At 41.8% G+C, this 27,717-nt stretch overlaps 1 protein-coding gene across 3 annotated transcripts in view; it reads left to right on the top strand.

Annotated features, from left to right (window-relative positions):
* The window catches only part of plekhg2 (pleckstrin homology domain containing, family G (with RhoGef domain) member 2), a 372,433-nt gene that overhangs the window by 325,031 nt on the left and 19,685 nt on the right, over window positions 1-27,717 (top strand). For all 3 annotated transcript variants that reach the window (XM_034168230.1, XM_034168229.1, XM_034168231.1), the window contains 5 exons: window positions 5,222-5,260; window positions 9,566-9,576; window positions 15,782-15,931; window positions 17,676-17,822; window positions 19,710-21,834. In XM_034168230.1, the coding sequence (XP_034024121.1) occupies window positions 5,222-5,260; window positions 9,566-9,576; window positions 15,782-15,931; window positions 17,676-17,822; window positions 19,710-21,834 (2,472 nt within the window). The remainder of the gene's footprint in view (window positions 1-5,221; window positions 5,261-9,565; window positions 9,577-15,781; window positions 15,932-17,675; window positions 17,823-19,709; window positions 21,835-27,717) is intronic.

Raw genomic sequence — 27,717 nt, 5'->3', positions numbered from 1 at the left:
TGTCGTGTCGGCTGGTGCGTGCTGCTCTCCAAATTCAGTAGTGTGTCCTCATCAAGCTGGCTGCTTTGGCTGCGCTGTTCATTATCATACTATCCATGAGAAAATCATCCGGAATATTCATATTGGGACCAACACACACACTTCTCGCCTTTTTATGTTTTCCTCTGCGGACAGTTCTTGGGCTGCTGTCATTTGTTTACACACAGTGGGCGGGTATAGCCAGATAGCGTTGACGTAAATCTGTGATACCGGCCTAGCAACGCCTCGGTAAAGTGATAATAATGACCAATATCTGCTCTTTGGCTCAAACCACCGCCTTGAACACAAGCTCATGGTGATCAGGACTCTTCAACACACAGCCCTACAGGTGCCCACAACTGCAGAGGGAAGGGCTAAAGAATAACAACATGTACGGAAAGCCCTCATAGTATGTGGGTACCCACGATGATCCCTGGATAAAGTGCAGAAGTACAAAAGAACAAAGACACCAGACAGACAGGAGATGAAGCCAAGAAGAAGAGAAGTGTCTCTCCCTTATTTAGCAGGAGTAGGGGAAAAACTACAGAGGATCTTCAGACAGCACAAAATCCCAGTTTACTTTAAACCTGTTAACATCTTGAGACAGAAATTAGTTCACCCTAAGGACAGGATCCCTAGTTACAGAGTAATGTGGTGTATTCTGTCAGATGTCAGGAAAACTGTAACGAACACTACGTATGTGAGATTAAGCAGCCGTTGCACAAAAGGCTATACCAGCACTGCAGAGAGGGCGCTGGTGGACCTCATTCTGCAGTTCATCTCCACCTTAAAGACACTAACCACACATTTGAGGACAACAAAGTTAAAATCTTAAGCCCCTTTCACACCGGGCCCACTTCCAGTTGCGTCGTGACGACGCCACGTGGAAGCAACCCAGTGCTGAGACGATGTAGCTCAACGCCACAACAGTGCAAGGGACGCAAAGGACAAAGCAAATTGAACGGCAAAAATTAAATGTTAATTTTTTTTTTTGCATCTTGTGCTCGACGCAGAAATTAAGTGGTTTCAGCGCAAGTCAGAGCAATGCGACGGTACTCAACATGACTGGAAGCCACACCCTCACAATACGTTACTCGATGCCAATTTATGATTCCTGCTGTGTTCCATTGTCCCCAAAGTATGAATCACGCAGGATTGTTTTTATACCGTGTACACAATGCAGTAAAACTACATGCTCAAAAAGAGTGTAGAAAAAAAATGCTGATTGCAGCCTGACTGCTGCTGCAGCTCCTCACTCTTAAATTCTCTCACAAATGTGTTTAAATAAAGTCCATAAAAGTCCTGCTCACAGACTGACTGCCAGAGACAGGACATGTTCACATCCAGTAAAAAGTCCGGACATCTCCAGTCTACTCACGGACGATTCGTTAGCGCACGCACATGTGAACAATTAAAAAAACAAACTGTCCGGCTGCAGGCAGTTAGTTCCTTGTTCTCCCCTCAAACTCTCATCACTGTGTTAAAAAAAAGGACAAAAAAGGACATAAGTCCTGCTCACAGACTGATTGCGAGAGACAGGACATGTCCACATCAAATACAACTCCAGACATCTCCACATTTGCTCATGGGCGGTGTGTTCAAATGTGCGCGCATGCATCTCGCGGTCAAAGGAGGAAAGATAAACTATAACAGAACTCAGATAAACTATAACAGAACAAAACTATAGCAGAGGACCTGCAGGCTGCATCCTCACCTCCTCTCTCTCCCCTGCTGCATGCACCTGATGCAGACATTCCTGCATCGTCATGATGCCACAGGAAGCAACTCGAAGCAGCCCCGTGTGAAAAGGGGCTTTAGCCAGAGAAAAGAAATGGCTTGAAAGGGGAGTGAAGGAAGCATTGTATGTGAAACAGTTGAAACCCGGCCTTAACCCGGGAGGGGGACTGAGACATGCTTTGCCCCCTGTTTACAATGGGGTACTCAGGTCAAAGCAGTTTCAGTCTTTTGTTCATGGTAATGAGTCATTCACATCGTCAGGAGAGGCATCAGTCCCATTGTTAGGAGGGACAGCTACCCTGTCATTAGGAGGGTGCAAATTAGAGCACAATAGGTGCTAATTAGAGCAATTGTTAGTCACTAGCCAATAGCAGTCTGCCTCTCGGTAGTAGGGGTCTGGTTAGGTTTAAAACTCCAGCTTTTGCTGGCTTCTGTTATTCTTCTCTACAAGAGTCAAGACAGAAGTCAAACTACCAGAGCAAGAAATTTATCTGAGGAAGCTTCTGCGATTAGAAGTGAAACGTCCTCACGTCAAGCATCCCAGTCCAGTCAAAGATTCAAGCTTCTGAGAGCCTTCACAGAAATATCCAGAAACACCACCACCTTCTCTGGGCCCAAGGTTATTTGAAGTGGACAGACACAAAGTGGAAAAGCATGCTGTGGTCTGATGAGTCCATATTTCAAATTGTTTTTGGAAATCATGTGCACCGTGTCCTCTGGACAAAAGAGGAAAGAGACCATCCAGATTGTTACCAGTGCAAAGTTCAAAAGCCAGCATCTGTGATGGTATGGGGGTGTGTCAGTGCCCATGGCATGGACAGCTGTGATGACACCATCAATGCTGAAGGGTACATCCAGGTTTTGGAGCAACACATGCTGCCATCCAAGCAACGTCTTTTTCAGGGATGTCCCTGCTTATTTCAGCAAGACAATGTCAAGCCGCATTCTGCACGTGTTACAACAGTGTGGCTTCGTAGTAAAGGAGTGTGGGTACTAGACTGGCCTGCCTGAAGTCCAGACCTGTCGCCCATTGAAAATGTGTGGTGCATTATGAAGCGCAAAATACGACAACGGAGACCCAGGACTGTTGAACAACTGAAGTTGTACATCAAGCAAGAATGGGAAAGAATTCCACCTACAAAGCTTCAACAATTAGTGTCCTCAGTTCCCAAACGCTTATTGAGTGTTGTTAGAAGGAAAGGTGATGTAACACAGTGGTAAACGTACCACTGTCCCAGCTTTATTGAAATGTGTTGCAGGCATCCATTTCAAAATGAGCAAATATTTGCACAAAAACAATAAAGTTTATCAGTTTGAACATTAAATATCTTGTCTTTGTTGTGTATTCAATTGAATATAGGTTGAAGAGGATTTGCAAATCATTGTATTCTGTTTTTATTTACATTTTACACAACGTCCCAACTTCATTGGAATTGGGGTTGTAGCTATGCACCATTTACACGTACAGGAGCTGAGACATAATGCTATCAAAGTCACATGTAAAACTCATGACCTACCCTATGAAGGGGCATTAAACAGTATTCATCTCCTATGGAATCTTCTCACCAAGATTATGGTTTACAATGAACTCTGGTAGTCATGCAGAAGCTCTCATTTCTGTACTCATCATACCTCAGTTGCAGACTGGAGGAGCAGAAAAGACCAGCAACTCCACAAGATGAGGAGCAGCCACATCTTGAGGCGAAGATAAGGCAAGAAGTCTAAGTAGCTGTAGAATCAGAATCAGTTACGGTTCAGATGATCTGAGAGAGATCATGTGGGTCAGCTGTCCAAAGTAATGGAGACTGTGGTAGAGAGGTGAAGAAGAGAGTGCAGGCAGGGTGGAGAAAGGTGGCAGGAGCGATTTGTGACCAAAGAATATTAGCAAGTGTGAAGGAGAAAGTCTATAAGACAGTAGTGAGACCAGCTATGTTGTATGGCTTAGAGACGGTGGCACGAACAAAAGGAGACAGAGCTGGTGGAGGTGGCAGAGCTGAAGATGTTGTGATTCTCTTTGGGTGTGACAAGAATGGACAGGATTAGGAATGAACATATCAGAGGGACAGTTCAGGTGGGATGGTTTGAAGACAAAGTCAGAGAGGCAAGAAGTGAGAAACACCCTATGCTATGGCTTCCAGACTGCCAACATAGTTGTTTTGAGGACAAGAGATCACCTGTGTGACACCAATCAATAAAATAATAATATAAAAAAACACAACAACACACCTACAATAAGTGCAATTCTGGTTGCTTACCTGAATAAAGGTCAGTGGTCTGTAACCAAAATTATGGCAAAATACCTAGATGAGACAAGAGAACAAGATATGTCCAACAGCTTATACTACTAGCATAGGCTGTGAAGCACTGATGCTAGCTAATGCTAACAATGGATACAAACTGCACGCTTTGGCAAGAAGATCAAAAGGAAACAGGAGACTGGTTATCAGGCTCCTTCAGGTTACTTACATCAGCCGGGTCCCACGCGTGATACATGCACACTCCTCTTCAACCGCTTTGTCCAATTAAGGGTTGCGGGGGGACTGGAGCCTATCCCAGCAGTCATAAAGTGCAAGGTGGGGTACACCCAGGACAGGACGCCAGTCTGTCGCAGGGCCACAAACAGACAAACAAACACATTCACACGCACACCTACGGACAATTTAAAGTTTCCAGTCCACCGAACCTGCATGTTTTTGGATGTGGGAGGAAGCCGGAGCACCCGAAGGGAACCCATGCAAACACGGGGAGAACATGCAGACTCAAACCCATAACCATGTTGCTGTGAGGCAACGATCCTAACCACTAGGGTAACGTGCTGCCCCACGAGTGACTTTACTGAATTTACTGAATCTTAAATTTTGCACATGCGAGTGATGCATATGTGGTGGTCAGGATCAGTAAGAATCTTGGACTGGCGTGGTTACACATGGGCTGCAGTTATGAAGTCAGTTGGAGGTACTGACAAATTCTTCAAACAATGTTGAGGGCAGGTTTAAGGTATTGAAATGAGCATTCACGGACAACTGCACTGGTGGATTTTTTTAATTTCAGCATGACAATTGTGTGCTGCCTCAAACCTTATGGAATTGTGTTATGTAATTAAACTGCACATTTTAGCATGGCCTTCTGTTGTGACCAGTCCAAAAATCACCTGTGCAATAATCATGCTGTTTAATCAGCATAGCGATATGCCTCCCCATTAGTGGATGGATTATCATGGCAAAGGTGAAGCACTCACTCACATGTATTTAACGAAATTGAACAAAATTTCAGTGAAATAAGACTTGTTAAAAGTTTTACTTCAGTGCTTAAAAATGAGAAAGAAAAAACTGTTCTCTTTATATTTAGTGAAGTATACATTAATTTATGTTAGAATGCAAAAACTAGACTGGGGTCTTTCATTATTAATGTTTGTGCCTTTTTGTATCACAAAAATTAACTTCAGTTTCTCTTTTTTCTTTTTCAGCTCCAGCTAAAGACATTGAAACAGCATTGCATTCCAGTGGTGAGAAATGCCTTCTATTATTTTTTAAATAACTGAATACTTTTTCACAGTACATATTGTATTTGTTTGGGTCACTGTGTTCTAAAGTAGAACAGTGGATTGGAGTTACTTTATGTAATGGGTCCCAGAAACATGTAAAAGTGGATAGAAAGTCCTTCTCCATGGTTACTCCAAACTCCTCCCACACTGGCTGCTTTGCCTCCCTCACAGCAGAGGCTGCCATCCTTCGGGCCTGTCAGTGCCTTGAAACTGCCTCTGAGATAAGGCTTCCCTGACCACCGGTGTCCACCACAGTGTTCGAGGGTTGCTGCCCCTTGAGGCACCTAAGACCTTCAGGTCACAGCTCCCCACTGCAGCTTCAGCAATGGAAGCTTTGAATATTGCCCATTCTGGTTCAATGCCCCCAACCTCCACAGGGATGCTAGAAAAGCTCCGCCGGAGGTGTGAGTTGAAGATCTGTCAGACAATGGGCTCCTCCAGAAGTTCCCAGTTCACTGGTACTATCCGTTTGGGCTTACTAGATCTGTCCAAAGTCCTCCTCCACCCTCTGATCCAACTCCCCACCAGATGTTGGTCAGCTGACAGCTCTGCCCCTCTCCTCACTTGAGTGTCCAGAGCATGCAGCCTCAGATCAGATGATACGATCACAAAATCGATCATCGATCTTCAGCCTAGGGTGCTCTGGTACCATGAAAATTCAGTAAGGTATGTCTTCTATAATACATTCCAATTCTAAGGTAGAACTCTACTAGTGTGTACTAAGGTATATCTAAATATCTAAAAAAAGAAAAGTAGAATCGAAGAGTTGAATAGAGTAGAGTAGGGCCACTTAGGTGTCTGGTCTTGAGAACCAGGGGTGGTAGGTTGAAAAGCTTTTTTATCCCATGGGAACTCTCCCTACACACCCAAGCGGCTCAAGAAAATGGACATCATGTATATAAGTGATATTTACACAATAAGGGTAATAAACAACATATACAAGAAATATAGTTACTACATAATATTATAGGAGTTAGCTTATAAAACCTAAATATTAATACAGGAGAAAATAGTAGTATACGTATACCTAGTCTGTAGACTAGTAGTAAAATTAAATTATTGCTAGTAGGGGTATTTGACATGTTGAGCATATCACTGAAACTCACATAAAATGCTCTTGTGGTCCTACTGACTGAAAATCTTTGATTCTTAAGTGTCAATTTTGGTCCATAGGACACTTAGGAATGGTTCATAGTAATGGGGTGGGGGGGAGGGGGGAACCAGCTAAAATAAGTCAAAATGTAGGCAATACCTTTTTGTCACATTCTTATTGATTCCAGTCAAAAAATAGTCATCAGATTAATTTTAAAATTTGAATTTAGATACTGATATTGCTGTCATATTGCGTCACCACTGCCACGACTTCAGTCCACCTCTGGATGAATATGGACACATATGCAAAACACAGCAGGAGATTCACTAACATTACAACACTGCTCTCAGTCCCTTGTCCCACTCGGCTTCCAGACATTCAGAGGATGTTATTATCAGAGGATGTGGTTATTTGTCCGCAAAGGGAAACTACGCAGCTTTGCCAAACTTTAAAAAGGCCACAAAAAGTCATTTGAGGAGGTGAGATAAGGCACAATGAGGCCATCCTCTAATTCAAAGCAGTGTCTGACAATTTCAAGCCCTACAATTTCATGTATTTATCAACCCATCCTTAATAGCACTGATATCTCAGTCTTCAGTGTTTCCCCGAGACAGAAAAGTGACATCTTGTGACCTTTGATCCATTCTTAAGAGGCCTTTGCAGCAAAATTAAGAATCTGTGTTATATTTGTATAGTTTCAGGCGGTGTCTTTATCAGTTCCATTGATGTTCTTGCAATGACAAATAAAAGTGACAATAGGGCAGCGCAGTCTCCTTTGAACACCTGCGTGATATCGCGGGATTTGACCACATATGGGGACAGCCAGCATGAACATGGCAGATAATCGGCAGAGTTTGAGCGTTTCAGCACAAACCATTCAGCCCAGCTCAGAAAACTGAGAAAACTGAGCTGGGCGGACCTGCCAGTTTAAGACGTGCCAGTTTAAAATGGCTGAAACCCCCATCCTCCAAATGGTTTGTGCTGACAATCCCACACTCCGCCCAGAGATTAGTCTCTTCCCACAAACAGCATCAGTTCTAACAGGAAAATGGTGTACTGTTTTGTTTTTGTGAAAAGTGCAGTTTTTTTCGTTTCCCAGTGGAGAATGGAAGACGAGGCAAAGAGGTTGTTGTCGGTAAGTGTTAGACTACACAGCTACCAGAGTAGCTGTATTCTCTCATCTGCACAACTGCCTCGACACGTTTGAGCTCCGGATCATAAACACACCGCAACACATGTCCACTTTCCACCGCATCGCCACTTTTTCTTTGCATCTTCACTTTGGGTGTAAGTTGCTCAAAAACTCAGAGAAAGTGCCATGTTTCTGTCCCCGGAAGTCGATAAAGTTTGTCATATGCATCATATTTTACCCCTTTTAGCACCCGCTCTCAATCGAGACTGCGCTGCCAAATTACCTCTCACTCACACTGCCTCCGGTGTTACCATTGCGGGGTACGGATGCGGGAACCGCAGAGAATCCAAGTCATTAAAAAGATACAAACTTCTCTCAATAGCCACGGAGCTCTGCGGCTGCAGTTACCGAGACCCTGCGGCGCTGCAGATTTTTCCGCAAGAAGTCTATCCTTGCGGGCTGCGCTCCGCATCAAAACAGCAAGCGTAGTCTCTGGACCTGGGCGGCGGTGTGAGTCGCCCGCTGTGGCGTTTACCAAGCCCACAGACTTGGTAAGGGCATCGGAGGCAGTGAGAGCAAGGCCTTAGCATTAATTACATCACTTTTAAGTGGCTTATGCAGCCAACTCGACACTTAAGAATGATGGATCCTACAAAAGACCACTGTGAAGATTACATTAAAGGTGGTTTGAAGGATGTATTTAATCATGGCAAATAAAGTGAATTTTGGGGTCACTTTGAGCATCTCCCCCTCGGAGTCGCAGCATTTGCAACGCTTAAGAATGGCCATTCAGTGATTCCTGACCAAAAGCCTATTCATCCTAAGCATCAAGCACTTTGTACTCAAGATTGCAAAGAAACCCCTCTGGCCTTCTGGACAAGTGTGGCACATTTATTAGTATATATATATATTAGTATATTTGTTTCTGCGGTTGCTGTGTTATGTTATATAACTGCTGAGTGGATCCTTGTCATTTGATTGGTGCTTTGTATGCCAGATGACATGGATTATTCGTCCCATTTGTGTTGTATTGCATTTAGAGTGCAGTTTGGTTCCATGTAGAGTGCAAATTTAGTTCCATACGTTTGGTACCATTGCACTCTGCACACACACACACACACACACACACACACACACACACACAATGCATGCGCGCGCACACACACACAAAACAAATCCACTGCGCTGTAAGCAGTCTCACGCGATTTTTTTTTTCGCTGCACTGAGGAAATACACAGTCTTTTTTTCTTTGGTAGTACACGCTCGCACAAGCACCTTCCCGCTTGTGTGAGCGCACACCATGCGCACACTCATGCAAGCCGGGTGGCACAGAGCTTTTAAACAAACATGGTGGAGTTTGTTTTGCAGTGACGCACCAAGGCTGGATTAATTTCTGATGTTATGTTTTTTCACTGTACTGAAGTGGTACATCCCTTTTCTGTTGTTTGTAAATTAGTATAATATCAAATGACAAGGATCTATTTTAGCCATTATATAAAACAAAAAATAATGAATGTTTTTACACTCTTTCAATGGAACGAATATTTAATTCGGTGAAAGCTGAAACAAACCATTCAACGAGGCAAAGCCGAGTGGTTTGTTTCAGCTTTCACCTCATAAAATATTCGTACCATTGAACTCATAAACATTCATTATTTCTATACTATGTCATGTTTTCAGCCTATCAGCATGCCTCCCACATTTCATCCACTGTATGCTGGGAAAGAGTCTCAAGCCAAATGTTAGTCTGCCAAACATTTCACGTTGCCTGTAGCTCCCTGACTAGGATTCTTGATTAATTGATAGCGCATGTATCAACACAACCTGTAGCAATACATCCCAGTTATCAAGTGCTCTGATGTTAAGCTCAACATGCCAAAAGAGAAATATTGCTTAATTAGCACAACATGCCAAAAGAAACAAACTAAAGAGATTTGTTATTGTATCTTTTGGATGCAAAATAGCATGCTACTGCCACAACAACCAACCTCTCACATTCTCACTCTCTTTTTCTCCCTTCGACATCTCTGCCACCAACCAGCTGCTTTGAAGGTAAGAATGTTTAAGATTAGTTTACTGAGTATGAGAGGGATAGGTCATACACCTGCATGTCCACATTTAGTCTATATTCACTGTTTCAAATCTATAACCATGGCTACATTCAAATATGTATACTGGTGAACTATATAAGTAGGCAAAAAGCAATACGCACAGTCTGTACGGTGTCCAAATACACATTATGCATTTGGTAGTACGTGAAAGGTACCCATGGGCCCTAGTACCTGCACATTCCACAAATGGAATACACTACACTATCTCATGATGTATCGAGAGCTTGGTAATTGAATAACTTCCTGGGAAAATTCAAAGAAGAAAGCAGACATACATGAAAACGGTAGTGGTATTCAAGTGTCCATGGAATTATACAAATATATTAGATGCCATTTAAAAAAGTAAGGTGATGGTCCAGTGGTTAAGGTGTTGGGCTTGAGTCCAGAAGATCATGGGTTCAAATCCCCACCTGACTGGAAAATCACTAAGGGCCCTTGGGCAAGGCTTTTAATCCCCTATTGCTCCCGGTGTGTAGTGAGCACCTTGTATGGCAGCACCCTGACATCGGGGTGAATGTGAGGCATAATTGTAAAGCGCTTTGAGCATCTGATGCAAATGGAAAAGCGCTATATAAATGCAGTCCATTTACCATTTAATATATATATATATATATATATATATATATATATATATATATATATATATATGTATGTATTGTATGTATGTATGTTCTCCACTCAGATTGCAATAGCCAATCACAGCTTAGCCTTTCTGTCCATCATTTACCTGTATTTTGGCATGCTTGACGTCAGAAAGTTATGTTGGATCCAAAAAGATCCAAAAAGGCTAGGACCAAAAGTTATATTGGATCGGTTCCCACTGACCAATAGTGTTAGAGTTTACTGCCAACAGCTAGCCAATCAGAGCGCGGCATATGAAGGTCAGGAACTAGCTGACAGACGCTGGTTGAAAAAATGGCAACAAACATGTCAACAACAGCAGAAAATCGTCTGCCAGTGAGGTTTGCTGAGTTCACAGAGGAGGAACTGGTGGAAATATTGAACTCCAAGGATGCCAAAAACACTAAGAAGGTAGACAAACATGCTACTGACGTTTTAGAAGCATTCATCGCATCAGAATCAATCATATGCTGTTCACAACAAAAATGGGGTGGAGAACATAACAATTAATGGATGGCAAGTCGTTTAACAAAGAGAAATATTGGATGAAGAAAAGTTATAGCGTAGCCGAGTGTGCATATTGCTTTTTCTGACTCCTTACCATCCATGATTTGTATAATATATATATATATATATATATATATATATATATATATATATATATATATATATATATATATATATATATATATATAATCACTTTAGTTCCAAAATAAATTTAATATAACCCTTTTGGTACAGAAATATGAAATATTTATTACATAAACAATCAGAGAAACATGAAGATCTACAGTGAGGAAAATAAGTATTTGAACACCCTGCGATTTTGCAAGTTCTCCCACTTAGAAATCATGGAGGGGTCTGAAATTTTCATCGTAGGTGCATGTCCACTGTGAGAGACATAATCTAAAAAAAACATCCAGAAATCACAATGTATGATTATTTTAAATAATTTATTTGTATGTTACTGCTGCAAATAAGTATTTGAACACCTGTGAAAATCAATGTTAATATTTGGTACAGTAGGCTTTGATTGAAATTACAGAGGTCAAACGTTTCCTGTAGTGTTTCACCAGGTTTGCACACACTGCAGCAGGGTTTTTGGTCCACTCCTCCATACAGATCTTCTCTAGATCTTTCAGGTTTGGAGTTTCAGCTCCCTCCAAAGATTTTCTATTGAGTTCAGGTCTCCAGGACCCTGAAATGCTTCTTACGGAACCCCTCCTTAGTTGCCCTAGCTGTGTTTGGGGTCATTGTCATACTGGAAGACCCAGCCATGACCCATCTTCAATGCTCTTACTGAGGGAAGGAGGTTGTTTGCCAAAATCTCGCAATACATGACCCCATCCATCCTCCCTTCAATACGGTGCGGTCGTCCTGTCCCCTTTGCAGAAGAGCACCCCCAGAGTATGATGTTTCCACCCCCATGCTTCATGGTTGGGATGGTTTTCTTGGGGTTGTTCTCATCCTCTAAACATGGTAAGTGGAGTTGATTCCAAAAAGTTCTATTCTGGTCTCATCTGACCACATGACCTTCTCCCATGCCTCCTCACTGTCACTGGTGAACTTCAAACGGGCCTGGATATGTTCTGGCTTGAGCAGGGGGACCTTGCTGCCCTGCAGGATTTTAAACCATGACAGCATCATGTGTTACTAATGTAATCTTTGTGACTGTGGTCCCAGCTCTCTTCAGGTCATTGACCAGGTCCTCCTGTGTAGTTCTGAGCTTTCTCAGAATCATCCTTACCCCACAAAGTGAGATCTTGCATCGAATCCCAGACCGAGGGAGATTGACAGTCATCTTGTGTTTCTTTCACTTTCTAATAAATAATCGTAACAGTTGTTGTCTTCCACCAAGCTGCTTGCTTGTTGTCCTGTAGTCCATCCCAGCCTTGTGCAAGTCTACAGTTTTGTCCCTGGTGTCCTTAGACAGCTCTTTGGTCTTGGCTATGGTGGACAGGTTGGAGTGTGATTGATTGAGTGTGTGAACAGGTGTCTTTTATACAGGTAACAAGTTGAAACAGGTGCAATTAATACAGGTAAAGAGTGCAGAATAAGAGGGCTTCTTAAAGAAAAATTAACAGGTCTGTGAGAGACAAAATTCTTGCTGGTTGGTAGGGGGTCAAATACTTATTTGCAGCAGTAACATACAAATAAATTATTTTAAAAAATCATACATTGTGATTTCCAGATTCTTTTTTTTTTTAGATTATGTCTCTCACAGCGGACATGCACCTAAATTTCAGACCCCTCCATGATTTCTAAGTGGGAGAACTTGCAAAATTGCAGGGTGTTCAAATACTTATTTTCCTCACTGTATGTTTATGATTTATCATGAAAATTCTACAGACAACACAATCTAATTATATAGACATAAAATATGAAAAAGTTAAATGTCTTGGAAATGGTAGCCAATAAGCCATTTTGTTTATTGAATTCTGCATGCCAAAATCTATAATAAATAGCACATTTTATTTCTGAAGCAGACAACTTCTAAAAAAGAGTTTACTAGTGTTACATGTGCTGCAGGTTATGTTTGTATTCGCTGTAAGCATTTTTCAATTAGCAAGATGTTTTTTGATGCAACTACCTGTTGCTGATGCAGGAGTTTCTTTTTATTTTTTTTATTTTTTTGGTGGTGGCGTTTGTTAATATTTTCCGCTTTTGCTAGTGGTGTCTTAATTTGGAAGTATGGGGCCAAAATACGAGGTGCATCAAAATAGCATCCGACATTATTTTATACCACGGAAACAAATGAAGCATGTGAGGTGTCATTTGGTGGAGAGGTGTAGGGAACCTTCTTGTGCATGTGTTATTTTTTCTCATCCGCAGAGCACACTAGACATGAGCACCAAGATAAAGAATACAGACGTACTGCACCTTCTTCAGATTTTAATATGATGGAACAACTTGAGGCTGGGACTTGGGTTTGGGCATGCGAAGAGCTCATTCAGGCTTTTTTGGCCGAACGCATCACTCCTGTAATTCATTAGACTTCCTACTCTATGGTATGGCTCTCTGATTTTTGGCTGCTAAAAAAAGAACACTAAAACGGATTTGATTTGATACACAAGAAGACATTGTGCAGAAAACAAAGTGCTAGCTGGACACCATTCCAAAAGAGGACTTCCAGAAATGCTTCAGTCAATGGCAGAACAGTGTGTGTGAGGCAGTAGGAAATCTGTCCAAGTCTTCCATCAAAATGGAACCTGTGCTAATTCCTATGTCCTCCGCAAGTTCTTGTATGGTGACATGACAGTCATCCATGACCAAGTCTGTATTCTGTCAATCACTTGGTCATTTCAGCTTGTGAATGGCCTCAAGTCATTCCGTCATGAAAATCTGATGGGGGCACAATACATGTCTGCACTCTGGCTTGGTGCTTGTGTCAGACGTGTGCTGCGAAGTAGAAAAATTCACATTCCCTCTAACAAATGACGACTCGCATGCTGCATTTGTTTTCGTGGGAAAACAAAAGGGCCCCTTCACACATAACACAATTGAAGCCGACTGGTGCATGAAGGAGGAATTGTATGCCATGTGTGAAAAATCAGCACCTCATACACTTGTCGCCACAACTGTACATGCACACAAGCTGCCAAAAGACAGCGAATGCCCTGCACGTGCTCATTTGATCCCCCTCTCGGCAGGTGTCAGCCAAATTCCAGGTACCACACATGAGCATCTAACGCCGCTCACTGGACACTTAGAAAAGGCGCAGCTATTCGCGCTTCTGGTACGATAGTAGACAGCAGGTGACCACATTCAAACTGTCTGTGAAAAGTGTCTAAGTGCAACGCGAGTGTGGCATCACTTAGCAGCACACATGGGTCTAACTGTGCCGAACCCCCCCCCCCGCCACACACACACACACACACACACACACACAAATGGCGTGTGGAGTGTGTTCTCGTCATTCGCTCCCCCAACACAAACGGTTTGTGGAGTGTGCCGTGTCACCCCCCCCACCCACCAACACACACACACACACACACACACACACACACACACACACACACACACACACACACACACACACACACACACACACCATGAATCCAACATTGTCAGCTTGTGGCTGAAGGTCCTGGAGTCCAGTCATTGTGCAGTGCACTGCTGAAACAGCTCACCGCTGGGTACTGCAACTCAGCTGGAGAACACACAGTGCACATGTGTGGGTGGGCACTCACACCCTCATGGGGCATTGTGTGAAGCCAGCCTGGCCGGCTGATGTTATTTCCACCATGTAAATTGTAGTTTACATGACAGACAGAAAATAAATAAGGGTCAAGGCGTGAACTCATTCTTGTGTGACCGCTTTGCTCATGGGCATGTTATAGACATACGGCGCATGTCAGCTGACCGCCGACTGATAGCTGGAGGTGACCATGCATGCAAGGTTTTACATTGAAACTCAGACATCAGACAGATGCAGGACAAACACATAATACTACATACTGCACATAAAATTAAAATCACAGAACAAAGCAACAGAGAGTGAGCCTTTTTTTCTGTGAGCTGCTGAGACCTGCTGACATGGCGTGCATGTCCCTGCAACGTGCAGCTGTTCAGATATCTGTGTTCGTAAGTCATAGCTTGGGAACACCTGTAATTGCTTGTAGGATATGACATCGCATGACTGTACTGTGAAGCGCTGATGCTTTCTTGCTGTCCTCATATGGAAATAAATTAAAGGACATATTGCTTCAGCTGACCGCTGCCTCAGTGCACTGCAATGCTGGTGAATATCGTGCCATGCAGGAAATCACCTCAGGGGATGCCTCCGCGAGGCGTGTCATTGTGGGATATCCCCATATTGTAATAATTAAAACACATATCATATTTGCAGCGGATCACTGCGTGTTGGACACGCCATGCTGGCTGAGGTGTTCATGACATGAGAGCCCGACTCTTCATGACACGGGAGCCGGCCAGCTCTTCATGAGACAAGCGCATCAGGTAATTCATGTAAAACAGGAAAGAGAGAACAGTGATCCACATCATTTCATTACTTCTGGGTGTACATCTTGGCGGAGGCTAAGTCAGCTCTTTATAACAGGAATTAAGTATTATGAATTGTGGTGTTTTTCTTTTTTTTCTCTGCTGCTGTGTGCACGACTTTCCACATGCTCGCACTGTGTTCATGCGCGCGAACACGAGCGTGCACGAAACCGCCGCAGTTTCATGCCTATCTGACCATTTTGTTTTTGGTTCGCAGATTTTCTTCCGATTTCTGCATCTTTCATGTTATGTGTGAAGGGGCCCTAAGGTTGGATACTTTTTTATGCACCTGATACCATGTTGTTTTAATTTGAAAGCATTGTGACCCTTATTGGCTACCATACTAAAGGGCACTGTTTTTTGCTTGAATAATTCTGCAAGAGTATCAATTTTGTGAGTGACAATGGGAATATATATTTTCAGGAGCATGACAGATTATAAAAGGCAATCAGCCAGAAAAATCAAAACATAAAACGGTTTTCCACTTTTTATGCGCTGTGCATTGCTTGCCATTGTTTTTGCAGCAGGCCGGCAGTGAAGGTGAACTCTGCCAACTGGGGAGTCTGGGATCAGCAGGGAGCAGCAGTACCCTCGCATCCTCCGTTATTGAAGTGGAGGCAGAGCGGATTGAACCCAGTCTGACGTTGCAGCTCGGACCAAAGCAGGCAAAAGAGGTATTTTACTTAGCAATGGATTAGATTACTTACACCCCCACCCAAAAAAAAAAAAAAAAACGAAACAAGATTTTGCCAACAGGTCCCAAACAATTTAGTTAGTTAAGAGCAAAAATATTGTGTTAAGTTGTATTATTAGAATTTTCTTTTAGAAAAAACAAAAACGGAACATTAAGTGTACAAAACCATCTTATTCTAATTCTTTAGTGCAAGTTAGATTTTACATGGCACGATATGAAGTATACATAAATAATACAGGACAAAGAAAGAATTAAAGGACATGTCACACAGGATTCTTAACAACTCAGATCATGGCTATTAGTTGCCATGTGATGATATTTGGGGAGGTGATGGTCTAGTAGTTAAGCAGTGGGCTTGAGATGAGGATCAAACCCCCGTCTGGCTGGAAAATCACTAAGGGCTGCTGGGCGAGGTCCTTACCCCAAGTTGCTCCCGGTGTATAGTGAGTACCTTGCATGGCAGCACCCTCTGGCATCAGTGTCTGAAAAGTGCTAAATAAATACAGTCCATTTACCATACCGCTATTAATTTATGTACTTCTGTGACCTATCTCTAAAGATAAAGATGGAGACTGCCAAGTATTTATTTTCTGTTTCCCACAGTGTTTATATCACTCCGAGCAAATGTCCCAGTTCACTGTTGAAAAGAATGTAGACAGCTGCTGCTAATGTAAGGACGGTGCCGTGGATTTATAAGTGTGATGTTGTGTCATGTTGACTCGTTTATTAAAATGGTAACTGTTCATCTTGATGCAGTCACAGAAACAGAGCAGCTGTTCTCCAGTGTGAGAAGATGTCCTGAATGCAGCCTGTTAGAAACACAGTCTCCATGAGAGACAAAACTTTGTGTGTGCTCATAAGTGTGTTGACGATGCACAGTTAAAAGTCTGAGTATACGAAATACAGCTGTGTTTTCAGGCAGCCTGTAAAAACGGCATCAAGGAGAGAGTTCCATGTGCATGTTCATGGTGACAGTTATAACCAGACTGAAACAGCATCGTACTGTGATACAGACAGCACACACCGCACACATCTGGATGCAAAATCTGACAGACTCTCTCAAAAGATTAAAGCATAGAGGGTGAAGTGTCTGGCTTATCCTCTGTGTATGGAGCGCACCGAATGAGCCAAGGGATGTACACTACGCTAGTGCACATCTGCGAGCGGGTAGAAATTCCTGAAGCTCCTGAAAATAATATATTCCCAATTTTTTCCAAGTGTCTGCTCAGCAGGTCCATTGATCTGAATGAACGCTGAGCCGTCACTTTCGTATGAATGATCAGTCATTCCATGATCTGATGTTGCAACATTCGTTTCACTCTCTCTGTTTGGTTTTGTGCTGTTTCTGCATTTTCTTGGACTGACATCACCCACTGAGAAATACAGAGTAAAATGTTTTCTGAAAATGTACCTGCTGACTCGCCAAGTGAGAGGTTTAATTACCAATAAAATATGTCAGCGTCCACTGATCGTGAACACGTGTGCACGGATAGACTTACAATCACCAACACCTTGATGTTGTGTTGTTGACCAACACATTAAATAACATGTGACATGTCCTTTAAGATCCAAATTAGAGGAGGATAAAAGACGTAGCATTGTGTCGAGTGCATTTCTACATATTAGAAAGGTCAGTTTTCCTGACCATTTCAAGTTTCTCCAAAGACCGTCCCTTCATTAAAAACAACCATTTTTTTAAATCTCTGTTAATTTTGTTTATTTAGGAGGAAGAGGAAGAGGTTGAAGAAGAAGAACTGCCTCCCCTCAGTCCTCCTCCTACCCTGTCCATCACAGAGGAGATCCTGGAGTTCATCAACCAAAGCAGAACCAGGGAGGGACTTACCTCCATTCATAGTGACACAACTGTTATGGTTAGTCCACTTTAAACTGTAATCCCAGGGGGAGTTTAGCCACCAAGCACTCGACTAAATTTCAGTAAGCCTGCAGATACCCACAAGTTGCAGGTTGACACGCAAGTTGGGCAGTTGATGGTGAGCTTAGTGAGAAAATGTTGTGTGGAGAGCGGGTCACAATGTGACAAAACACACGTCACTGAGCAATTAACAATTTGCACATACATCACAGGCTCTCTAAATGGCATACAACAGGTAATATGATTGCTTCTATCTTCTCTTCCCTTCTCTCTCACACACGCGTTGAAACGGCATTGAAACGGCCAAACAAGTTATCATTGCAGAATTCCTGTCCTCTGTTGTGGCAGACTGTCGGTGATGATGTGAGGCAGAGTCAATTTTCAATGCAAACAACAAGGACAATAATTGACTTCCTTGAAAGATGCAGTGTTTAGAACAGTGTTATACTAAAACAGATGGTGTGCTATGCTTAATAAAGTGTCATCATTAAGAACCATAACCTACATCTCAGAAATCTCTCTGCACCCAATCATAATTGTGAAATGTAAATTATAATGCACTTGCAGTCTGGCAGTAATCAGTTTTAGCTAAGAAAAAAACTGTAGCATTGTGGTGCCAGACGGCACAGTTTTGCCCAGACGAGTGTGTGTATGTGCTCATGTGACTGTGATTTGAATTTTGAATTTATGTGACATATTCTGCCTTGATTGTATGAATTCCATCACATGTATAGACCCAATGATCATGTTTGCTAAATCAGCTCATATTACTGAGGGTGGGGCAGAGTGGTCTGGCTCTCATGATGGATTGGGTGGGTGCGGGTGATAAAACACCCTGACCCATGCAGCACTACTGAAGATGATCTTAACGGCGGTGAAAGTCAAATCACCCTGGACCATTACATGTAAAAGGGATCATCAGATGGGAAACTCTGATATAAATTTAACTTTATGTGGATGGTGACACCACAAAAAGAACTGGAGAGCAGTCCAAAATCATTACTAATTTTAGAACGTCTGAGTGGATCCATGTCATTTGATTGGTGTTTTGTATGTCATGTGACATGGATTATTCTTCCCATTTGTGTTACGTTGCATTTACTGTGCAAATTTTGTAGCATACGCTTTGTACCATCGCACAGTGCGTCAGCCCCGCGTGCCAACACTAGTGGGGACAGTGTTTAGCTAAACATGGCGGAGTTTCTTTTGCTTATGGACGACGATTTGAAGAAGACAATTGACGGTTCTAATTCTTGTAACACAAAAAGAAAACAAATCCACCACGCCGTAAGCCGTCTACAGGCATGAAGAGCTGTTAGGATGAAGAGGATGAAGTTAGAATGAAAAGCTGGACAAATTTCTGATGCTATTTTTCGCTGGAGTGAGGAAAGCAGACAGCAGTCTGTACTCAAAGTTAGTGCACAGCATCACGGACTACATCGTCAGGATTGTTTTTTGCAAGTTCAATGAGAACAATTTTGGACTCCTATTTAAAGTTTGTGTTGGACTGTTGATGTCAAAGCACCAGTGACAAACACCAAAATGTAAGTCCCTTTTCTGTTGTTTAAAATTAATAAAATATCCAATGACAAGGATCTGATTTTGCCGTTATATAAAACAAATAATGAATGTTTTCTCATTCTTTCAATGGTACGAATATTTCATATTGCGCTTTGTTGACTGGAACATTCCATCTTTCACCTCATGAAATATTCGTACCATTGAACTCATGAACATTCATTATTTGTATAACATCTTATGGTGACCGTGAACTGTAATTCAACTGAATATCCCATTCAACTGAAAGGGAACATGTGTCCAAACCTTTGACTGGTACTGTATTTCCAAGCAGAAAAAGTTATTAATATTTTTATGTCTCCCTCAGGAACAAGTAATGGATGATCCCAGCCAGCACCAACTTCTATCCAGCCAAACCAACTTCACCTGTCCTTTGCCTCCATTGCCCTGCCTTCCCAGTACAGAAGATAATCTCACAGTGTCACAGGAGCAAGACAAAGCTGAGATGGACAATAGTCACCTCCAAAGCCCAACCAGCTGTAAAGAAAACAGATTTGAAAATGAAACAACTGCAGATGACATCCAAGAAATTGCAGATAGAACATCTCGAGCAGGAGAAGAAGAAAAGGCTGAAGGGGAGGCTATTGTAGCAGATATGACAAAAGAGGAAGAACAAGAGACAGCAAGAGATGAAAGTGCCATGAGCATCACAGACTTTACGGGAACCACGATTTCTTCTCCTCTTCCAACTTCTGACTTTCATCCCACCATCTCAACAGAGGAAGTGAAGGAGCAAAGCAGTGTTTGTGACTTGCCTGAAGAGGAAAAGAATGGCGAGATTCGCAGTTCTTCTTTGAGGTCAGACCTTAATTACTGCAGCCAGAAGTGTGCGCTGCCCAAAAGAAGCACGCATCTCACCAAGCAAGACAAGAAGATCATTGAAAAGATTAGGAGTTACTACGAGGCAGCAGCTGAGGCTGAACAGGTGGAGGAAGAAGAGGAAGAAGGAGGACTGGCATCAAGAAGGCGAAACAGTTTCTCTCACATCCCGTCAGGCTTGGTAAAGGAATCAGTGTCTCGCTTTGATCTACGTGGACAGCAGATGGAGCCAGAGAGTGGACAATCAAACAGTGAATCATATGGCATCACAACTACAGCATTGCATGTTGGTGCAGACAAAGAATGTGGTTCCACACCCAGTCTCATGCCTCTCTCAAACTCAGTGTCAGCAGACACACACAATGACTCACAAGATGAAAAAACAATAAGCTCCCTGGATGCAGAAAGACAAGGAGAAACTGATGCCATCAAGTCACTGACCTCTACGACGATGCTAGAGAGAGAGAATCAACACCAAGAAGACTTGAATCTGCAGGTGAACCCAAACAGTCCAGAGGTTGATGAGCTGGAGAATGTAATTCATGAAAAAAATGGAAATGTCTGCAAAGAATTGGAGGAAAGACTGGAATGCAGAGAGTATGATACAGGAAGTGTAAAATCTACTGGGGAACAAGTGAAAAATCCTCTTCAAGAGATGGAACAAACCAAAGTTGCAAGCAGCATTCAAGCTAAAGTGAAAAGTCAAGAACCTGATCAACCAGCCCCTGCAGAACCAAGTAAAAACCATAAAGAATCTGTCACACTTCTGCAATCTACTAACCAATGTCAGAGAACTGATACAACAAAACTATCCAGCTGGACCCCACATAAAATCCTAGTCAAGACCAGTGGAAAACTCCAAGAATTTCCAAGTCAAATTAAAGTAGGTCAATGGTCCTGCCAGTCAAGGCTTGTCAGTACTAACCGGACCTTATTTGAAGGCATGGAATCAGGTGTAGCAGGTATTGGATTGTTTGAGAATGATCCAGTTGTGGACCCAGTGGTAATAGAGAACTCAGAGCGGATTCTGAGCAAAGTTCAAACACTGGCCCAGATGTACAGTGCCAAAGCTAGCACCATGAAGGTTCCACTACATCAGAAACGAGCAGGAACTGGTTGCAACCAAACATTCATCTCATCCAGGCTATCTGGACAAACCATTCAGAAACAAATTAAAAAGACACAACCAGACCAGGCACAATCACAGACTCATGTTGAGCACCATCCGCAAATGCAATACCAAGTGGAAACCAACAGACAGACTAAATGTGAAATGCATACTCATAATGAAATAAGTTTATATCATAATCAGGTTAATGCTGAAGCAACGCTTCAATCGGATATCCACACAAAGGCCAAATACGAGACCCAAACTTTCTCAAGAACCAACATTCAGAGCCAAACTGTCGCACAAGCCAGGCAACTATCACACATTAAACCCAAAAGCCAGATTTTAAGTCAAACATGGATGAATCGCAAAAGCCAGACCAAGTGCTCCAGTCAGTGTCAGACCCAACCCATGGAGGAGGGACAACACCTGCAGGACAAGAACGACCAAGTGGATCAGAGAACAGAACAGAGAATAATGAAGAATGCAAAAAGCCTGACTGAAGGTAAGATGATCTTTCTAAAATGAAAAGAAAAATATATAAAATTAAAAATGTCTCATTACATTCACATTAGAAGATCACATTAGAATGTACATATTTGTGCTCTAATGCAGGCTTGTGCCCATTTACACTTCACAAAACAGGGTGCTTAGAAGGTTGCTCAGTGTTTGCTATCAAAATGCTCCGGCAGCTTCCAAAACTTGTGGAAGTAAAAATTTAGAAAAAGTTCAAGGCTATGCAAATTGTTACATCAATTTTTCCCATTGAGACAGCAGTTCCTTTCCTAGAGTGTGGGATTCTAGGCTTTATTGAGCTGTTATCTGTAGAGACGATTCTGTTGGTCTCTGGACATCCTTTGACTTTGGACAGGTTTCATTAAACTGTCTAATAAATTTGATTTGAACTGGGTTGGCCCGGACCTGTTTCAGCAAGTGTCTTTGATCCATAGGGACTGTTTATTGGAGCTCTCCTGATGGCCTGGTCACACGGCATACAGCGTGAGCTGAACGAAGGAAAAAAGTCACAAAGCCACAAATCATTGAGAAAAAGTGGACAAATGATCCTGCACTTCTCCCATCACCAAAAAGCCTGCGAGTGCAGAGCACATAAAAGACCGAAATAAACCGAAACTAACAAAAGATAAATGAAGCGAACAGGGACCTTTATGCTGTGATCATTTCTGCAGCGAATCTGTGCTCTCCACAGCCACCTGCAGCTGCGTTGTCTTGACAACAGGTTTATCTTCAGTACAACAACGTGTGCACACACATGCACGTTGTACGTGCATAAATAGTTAAAGTAGTTGATAAAATGTTCTTGCTGCTATAGTTTCTGTATGAAAATGTTGGTTTTCATCTCACACATGGACGAGTCATGTTCAGCTCGTCGGCTCTTTAGTTATTGATCCGTTCAGATCTCGTCAATGTTCATGCAAGACGTCGGACTTGGGAGGTTAGACAAAGTTGGACAACAATCAAACAGAATGCTGACGGTACATGAACTACGCAAACGATGAGGAACCGTTCAGACAGAAATCAAAACGGAATACGAATGAATTGAGGTTGTCATCGGGATTCGTTCACATTTTTCAACAGTTTGAAAATTCTGACGAAGCACCAGCTACAGAAACAAAGCTGGACGATGGTTAAACGATGTCTCCAAAAGTCAATGTAAGTCCAGATTTCTTGTTTCAGTTTGGCTTTGGTGTCCTTTGTCAGTGCCGTGTGACCGGGGCTTGAGACATCAGGGAATGTTTGGGAAGACTGGTCACTTTGTGAGATGATGGGGGCTTTCTGCAGGGTGAGAACATCGAGTCAGGACACTGTCAAACATTCCAACCTTAATTGTTTGGAGAATCAGTTCTTTGTTAAAAGTGGAAAATTAAGGCAACTTTTGATTCTGTGAAGAAATGTCTGTGGCGATATCCGCTACAGGAGATTTATCATTGAATCTCATTTTATCATGTGGATCCTGTATTTTATAAACTAGGTAACAGTACCCACCTATGGCAATCTGACATTTCACCCTGGTGACCTTGACAATCACCTATATGATTAACCCATAGCTGACCTTGCCAGGACAGTTCGTGAATCCACCTGTGTGCCACATTTGTTCAAAATTGTGTTAAACATCAGATTCCTTCACCTTTGCCTAAATGAATGCTTTAATGGCAATTTCAGGGCCTAACTTAGGTTAGGTTAGGTTAAACTTTATTGTCCCCACAGGGAAATTTGTCTTGTGCTCACAGTGTTGTTTAACCCATACACAACATTCACAACATTTAACATCCAGACACACAGACAAAGGTACAACAGTCAGCTGGTCTGCACGATTTCAACCAAAAGAATATGACCATGTCATGATATTGCACAATCCCAAGTAAAGTGCATTTGCACATTAAGTGACTTCAGTATATTGCACCTGCCCAATAAATAACATTATAATTACAATTCAACAATTAAAAAACCTCATTCCTACTGTCTTGTCTTATTTAACAAAGCCACTGACGTGGGAAGAAAAGAGAGTTTGAACCTGTTACTGTGGTGCTTGATCGCTCGATAGCGCCTCCCAGAAGGTAGCAGAGCATATTCACTGTGCAGTGGATGGGAGGGTTCTCTGATTATGGCTTTAGCTTGTGCCAGGCAGTGGTGGGCACAGATAACCAAAAAATTAACTTCGATAACAGATAATAAGATAACTGAAAAGTTGTCTTTGATAAAGATAAACCGATAAACCACTCAAAAATGTATCGGAAGTTACAGATAATCGATAAATTCCGATGTTGTCTATGAGACATTTGCAGTTACTAAAGAGCTGAAATTGATTTTTAACACAATCGCTTTTGAAAGCATCAAAAGCAGTAAAAGACCTAAAGCATAAGCAAGAATGTTTAACCATGCTGCCCCCTGCAGGAAACAGCACAGACAAGTCCTAAGAGCACTCACGAAATCAACTCTGTACTAATCATAATCGTTTTTCTTTCAACATTCTGCCCCTGCTGGAAGCTCTTGTTTATAACAGTGCTCCCACCACAGAGACACACCGAGAGCAACCATAAGGCCAGCTCCCTATCAATTTCAACACTCCGGTCAGGCGGAGGTCTTGAAAAATAAAGTCATACTAACTTATGATTTTTTTGAAAATACTGATAGAATAACTCCATTAATGTCAATTCTGTCATTTGTACAAAATTAAAATATAACATATATCTTTTACTGTTGAATAAGGCACTAATTCTGAGGTTTTGTAACAAACACAGACCGCAAAGCATTCTGGGTAAAAGTGCTAAACAGTGATTGGTTCAGTAATCCATTATATAAACCAACACGTTAATGTGACGTGTGTCATGTGTTGGTTTAAAGATAAATGTGCTTTTGTAAAATATTCCATTTTTATTTGTAAAAACAGGCATTTTTACGGAGCCCTGGAAGTGTCATCGCAATTGCATGTTTTAAAACTTTTATGATGTTGTAAAACGTGCACTCAATATTAGTAAGTAAGTAAGTAAATTTATTTATATAGTGCCTTTCACAGACATAAGGCCATGTACACACGTTGTCAGGTATTTGTAAAACCGAATATCTTACCCTTTCAGTTTTGGGAAAAACCTTCGTCCACACTACGTCATTTAAAAAAAAATCCATCCACATCGAAACCATATAAATGTGTTGTAATTAGTCTGCCAAACCTTTGGGTGGCGGTACTGATTAAAATTCTATCCAGTCAGGAGCCTTATTCTCTTGTCGTCACTTCCACAAAAACTAAAAACATGGCGCCAACCTCGTTCATGTGGACCGATAAGGAGTCGGAATTACTTCTAACCGTAGTTTTAGAATACAAAGTTAACAAATATATGCACACAAAAAGCGCCTGGACAATGGACAATACCAACACTTTGAGAGCAGCTATGTACCCAGATGTTTAATACTGCCATGAACACTCCGGCCAGTAGATGGCAGTAGTGGCCTTGAAAAAATGTCAAAATTCCAGATAATCCGTGTCTGCTACATTTAAGATGCGTGGAATTTAACAAACGCAAATACACTAACGTCTATAAACCCAGAGAATATATTCACGAGAGTTTTAGGCACTAGAGTTTAATGCTGTTATCTGTGGACCATGAACAGATTGTCTGAAATGCATTTGTCCTGTCGTGAACGTCTGAGATTACCTTATGCTACCCATAATGCATTGCTGCCTGGCACAGCATGTGCTCACAAAACCTTAAAAATTAGCACATTACTTTAAAACGAAAACATATATCTGATATTTTCACTTTATAAACTTCAGACATGACAATAATTTTAAATAACTTGTCTAAAATGAGTGGTTAAAATTTGAATCATAAGTTAAACATGTATGTCTCTGGATGACTTGGTGACATTTCAATTATATTAGTATAGTATTAAAGGAAATGATTTTTTTTTTGGTCACCAGTTCTACTTTGCTTACAGACGATAGAGTGGTTTCTGTTTGCAGAGGGTAGAACAACATGCTTATTAGGAAACTTTTAACAGGTAGGTCTCAACAGCTTTAACATTTTTGAAAATGTTTTTCACTGTTCAGCTTAGTTTAGTATGTTATCGGTCTAAAATTTATCGGACGGTAATTCATCGGAAGATAATTAGTCCGATGATGGTTTTTAAATTTATCTAAAAAGATAATCCGATAATGAAAACATTATCTTCGATAATTATCTGTTATCGGATTATCGGAAGTGTGCCCACCACTGGTGCCAGGACAGAGGTTTCAAAAATTGTCTGGAGAGAAAGAAACTCCTTCTGTCCTATGATTTTCCTTGCATTTTTTACAAGCTGTCCAATTTTGGTTTTACCCTGCACTGTGAGTGAGCCAAACCAGGCCACTATTCCATATCTAATGAGGCTCTCCAGCACCGCATTATAAAAACAAACCATGATTCGGGTGCTTACACCAAGCAGTCTAAGTGTTCTGAGGAAGTGGAGTCTTTGGGAAAGTTTCTTACATAAAAAATCCACATGCACATTCCACCTCAGAAGATTATCCACATAGACACCCAGATATTTCACTGACTCCACCTGTTCCCTGTCTCCAATGATTACTGGGTCATGGGGCAGGAGTCTTTTTGGATCAAAGACCATTTCTTTGGTTTTAACCCCATTTAGAGTCAAGTGGTGCTCCTCACACCAAGACTGAAAGGAGTCGATTTCATTAAAATAAACTGACGGACTTTCACCAGCTGAAAGTAAGCTCACAATAATTGTGTCTGAGAATTTCAAGATTTTGTTACTTGAATTTGTGCTCCTACAGCCATTGGTGTATAGGGTGAAAAGAATGGGAGAGCTTACAGCCCCTTGAGGCACTCCTGTGCTACAGGATTGTGCATAGACAAGGAGTTGTTTACTCTAACTTGCTGTGACCTAGTAGGTAAAAAGGAGTAAAACCACCTAACAAGGGAGGAGCTAACATTAAGGTCTCTCAGTTTTTGGACTAGAAGATGAGGGCGAACTGTGTCAAAGGCCAACGAGAAATCAGCAAATAACACACGTGCGTAACAATCAGCATTCTCTAAGTGCTTATAAATCATATGTGACATACACACAATGGCATCTGTAGTGCCAAGTCCCTGCTTATATGCAAATTGCATAGGGTCAAGAGACTTGGACACTTCCAATTTGAGTCTATTGACCATTACCTTCTCAAAGAATTTCATAACAATGCTGGTTAAAGCCACGGGCCTATAATCTTTATTAGTGGCTGGGGCTGGAATTTTTGGTATGGGTATAATGGTCGACCGCTTCCAGCATAGAGGAACAGAACAACTCAAAGCTGACATGTGGAAAATAGGGCATCATGCCTCTGAAAGTTCCTGTGCACAGTTTTTTTAATAAAAAAGCTGACAGGCCGTCCGGTCCTGCAGCTTTGGTAGAAGACACTTTACTAAAAATGGCTTGGATACATTGCTGATCAATATCAAAGCTACTCATTTCAGATGCAACTTCATAGACATATGTTGTTGTTGTCAGCTGCTCCCATGTTTGTTCGGTGTCGCTACAGCAGATACAGTCAGATCTACACTGTATTTAAAATCCAGGCTTATTCAAATATTTGTTCACATTACTGTAGAAAATCTTCCCTCGTCCTCTGTCCATGCCACAGTGAGATCATAGTCAAAGTTCAGCCATTTGAACTTTTGACACAGCACACTTTTGAAGAGTGCATCTCTTGTCATCTCTGAAGGCTGTCAATGCACAACACATTGACAGAACCCGCTTCATTACAGAGCTAGAGCTGGTCTGCATCCATATGATAGAGTTGTTCACTATACACCATTACCAAGAGCCCCATGATTGTGACTTGTGCATGTGCAAATTTGTTAAGCAAATTTTATTCTCATATACGAGGTCT

The sequence above is a fragment of the Thalassophryne amazonica genome, chromosome 4 (assembly GCF_902500255.1).
Source record: "Thalassophryne amazonica chromosome 4, fThaAma1.1, whole genome shotgun sequence".
Classification (NCBI taxonomy): Eukaryota; Metazoa; Chordata; class Actinopteri; order Batrachoidiformes; family Batrachoididae; genus Thalassophryne; species Thalassophryne amazonica.
The sequence above is the reverse complement of the archived record's forward strand: the minus strand, read 5'-3'. Positions and strand labels throughout refer to the sequence as shown.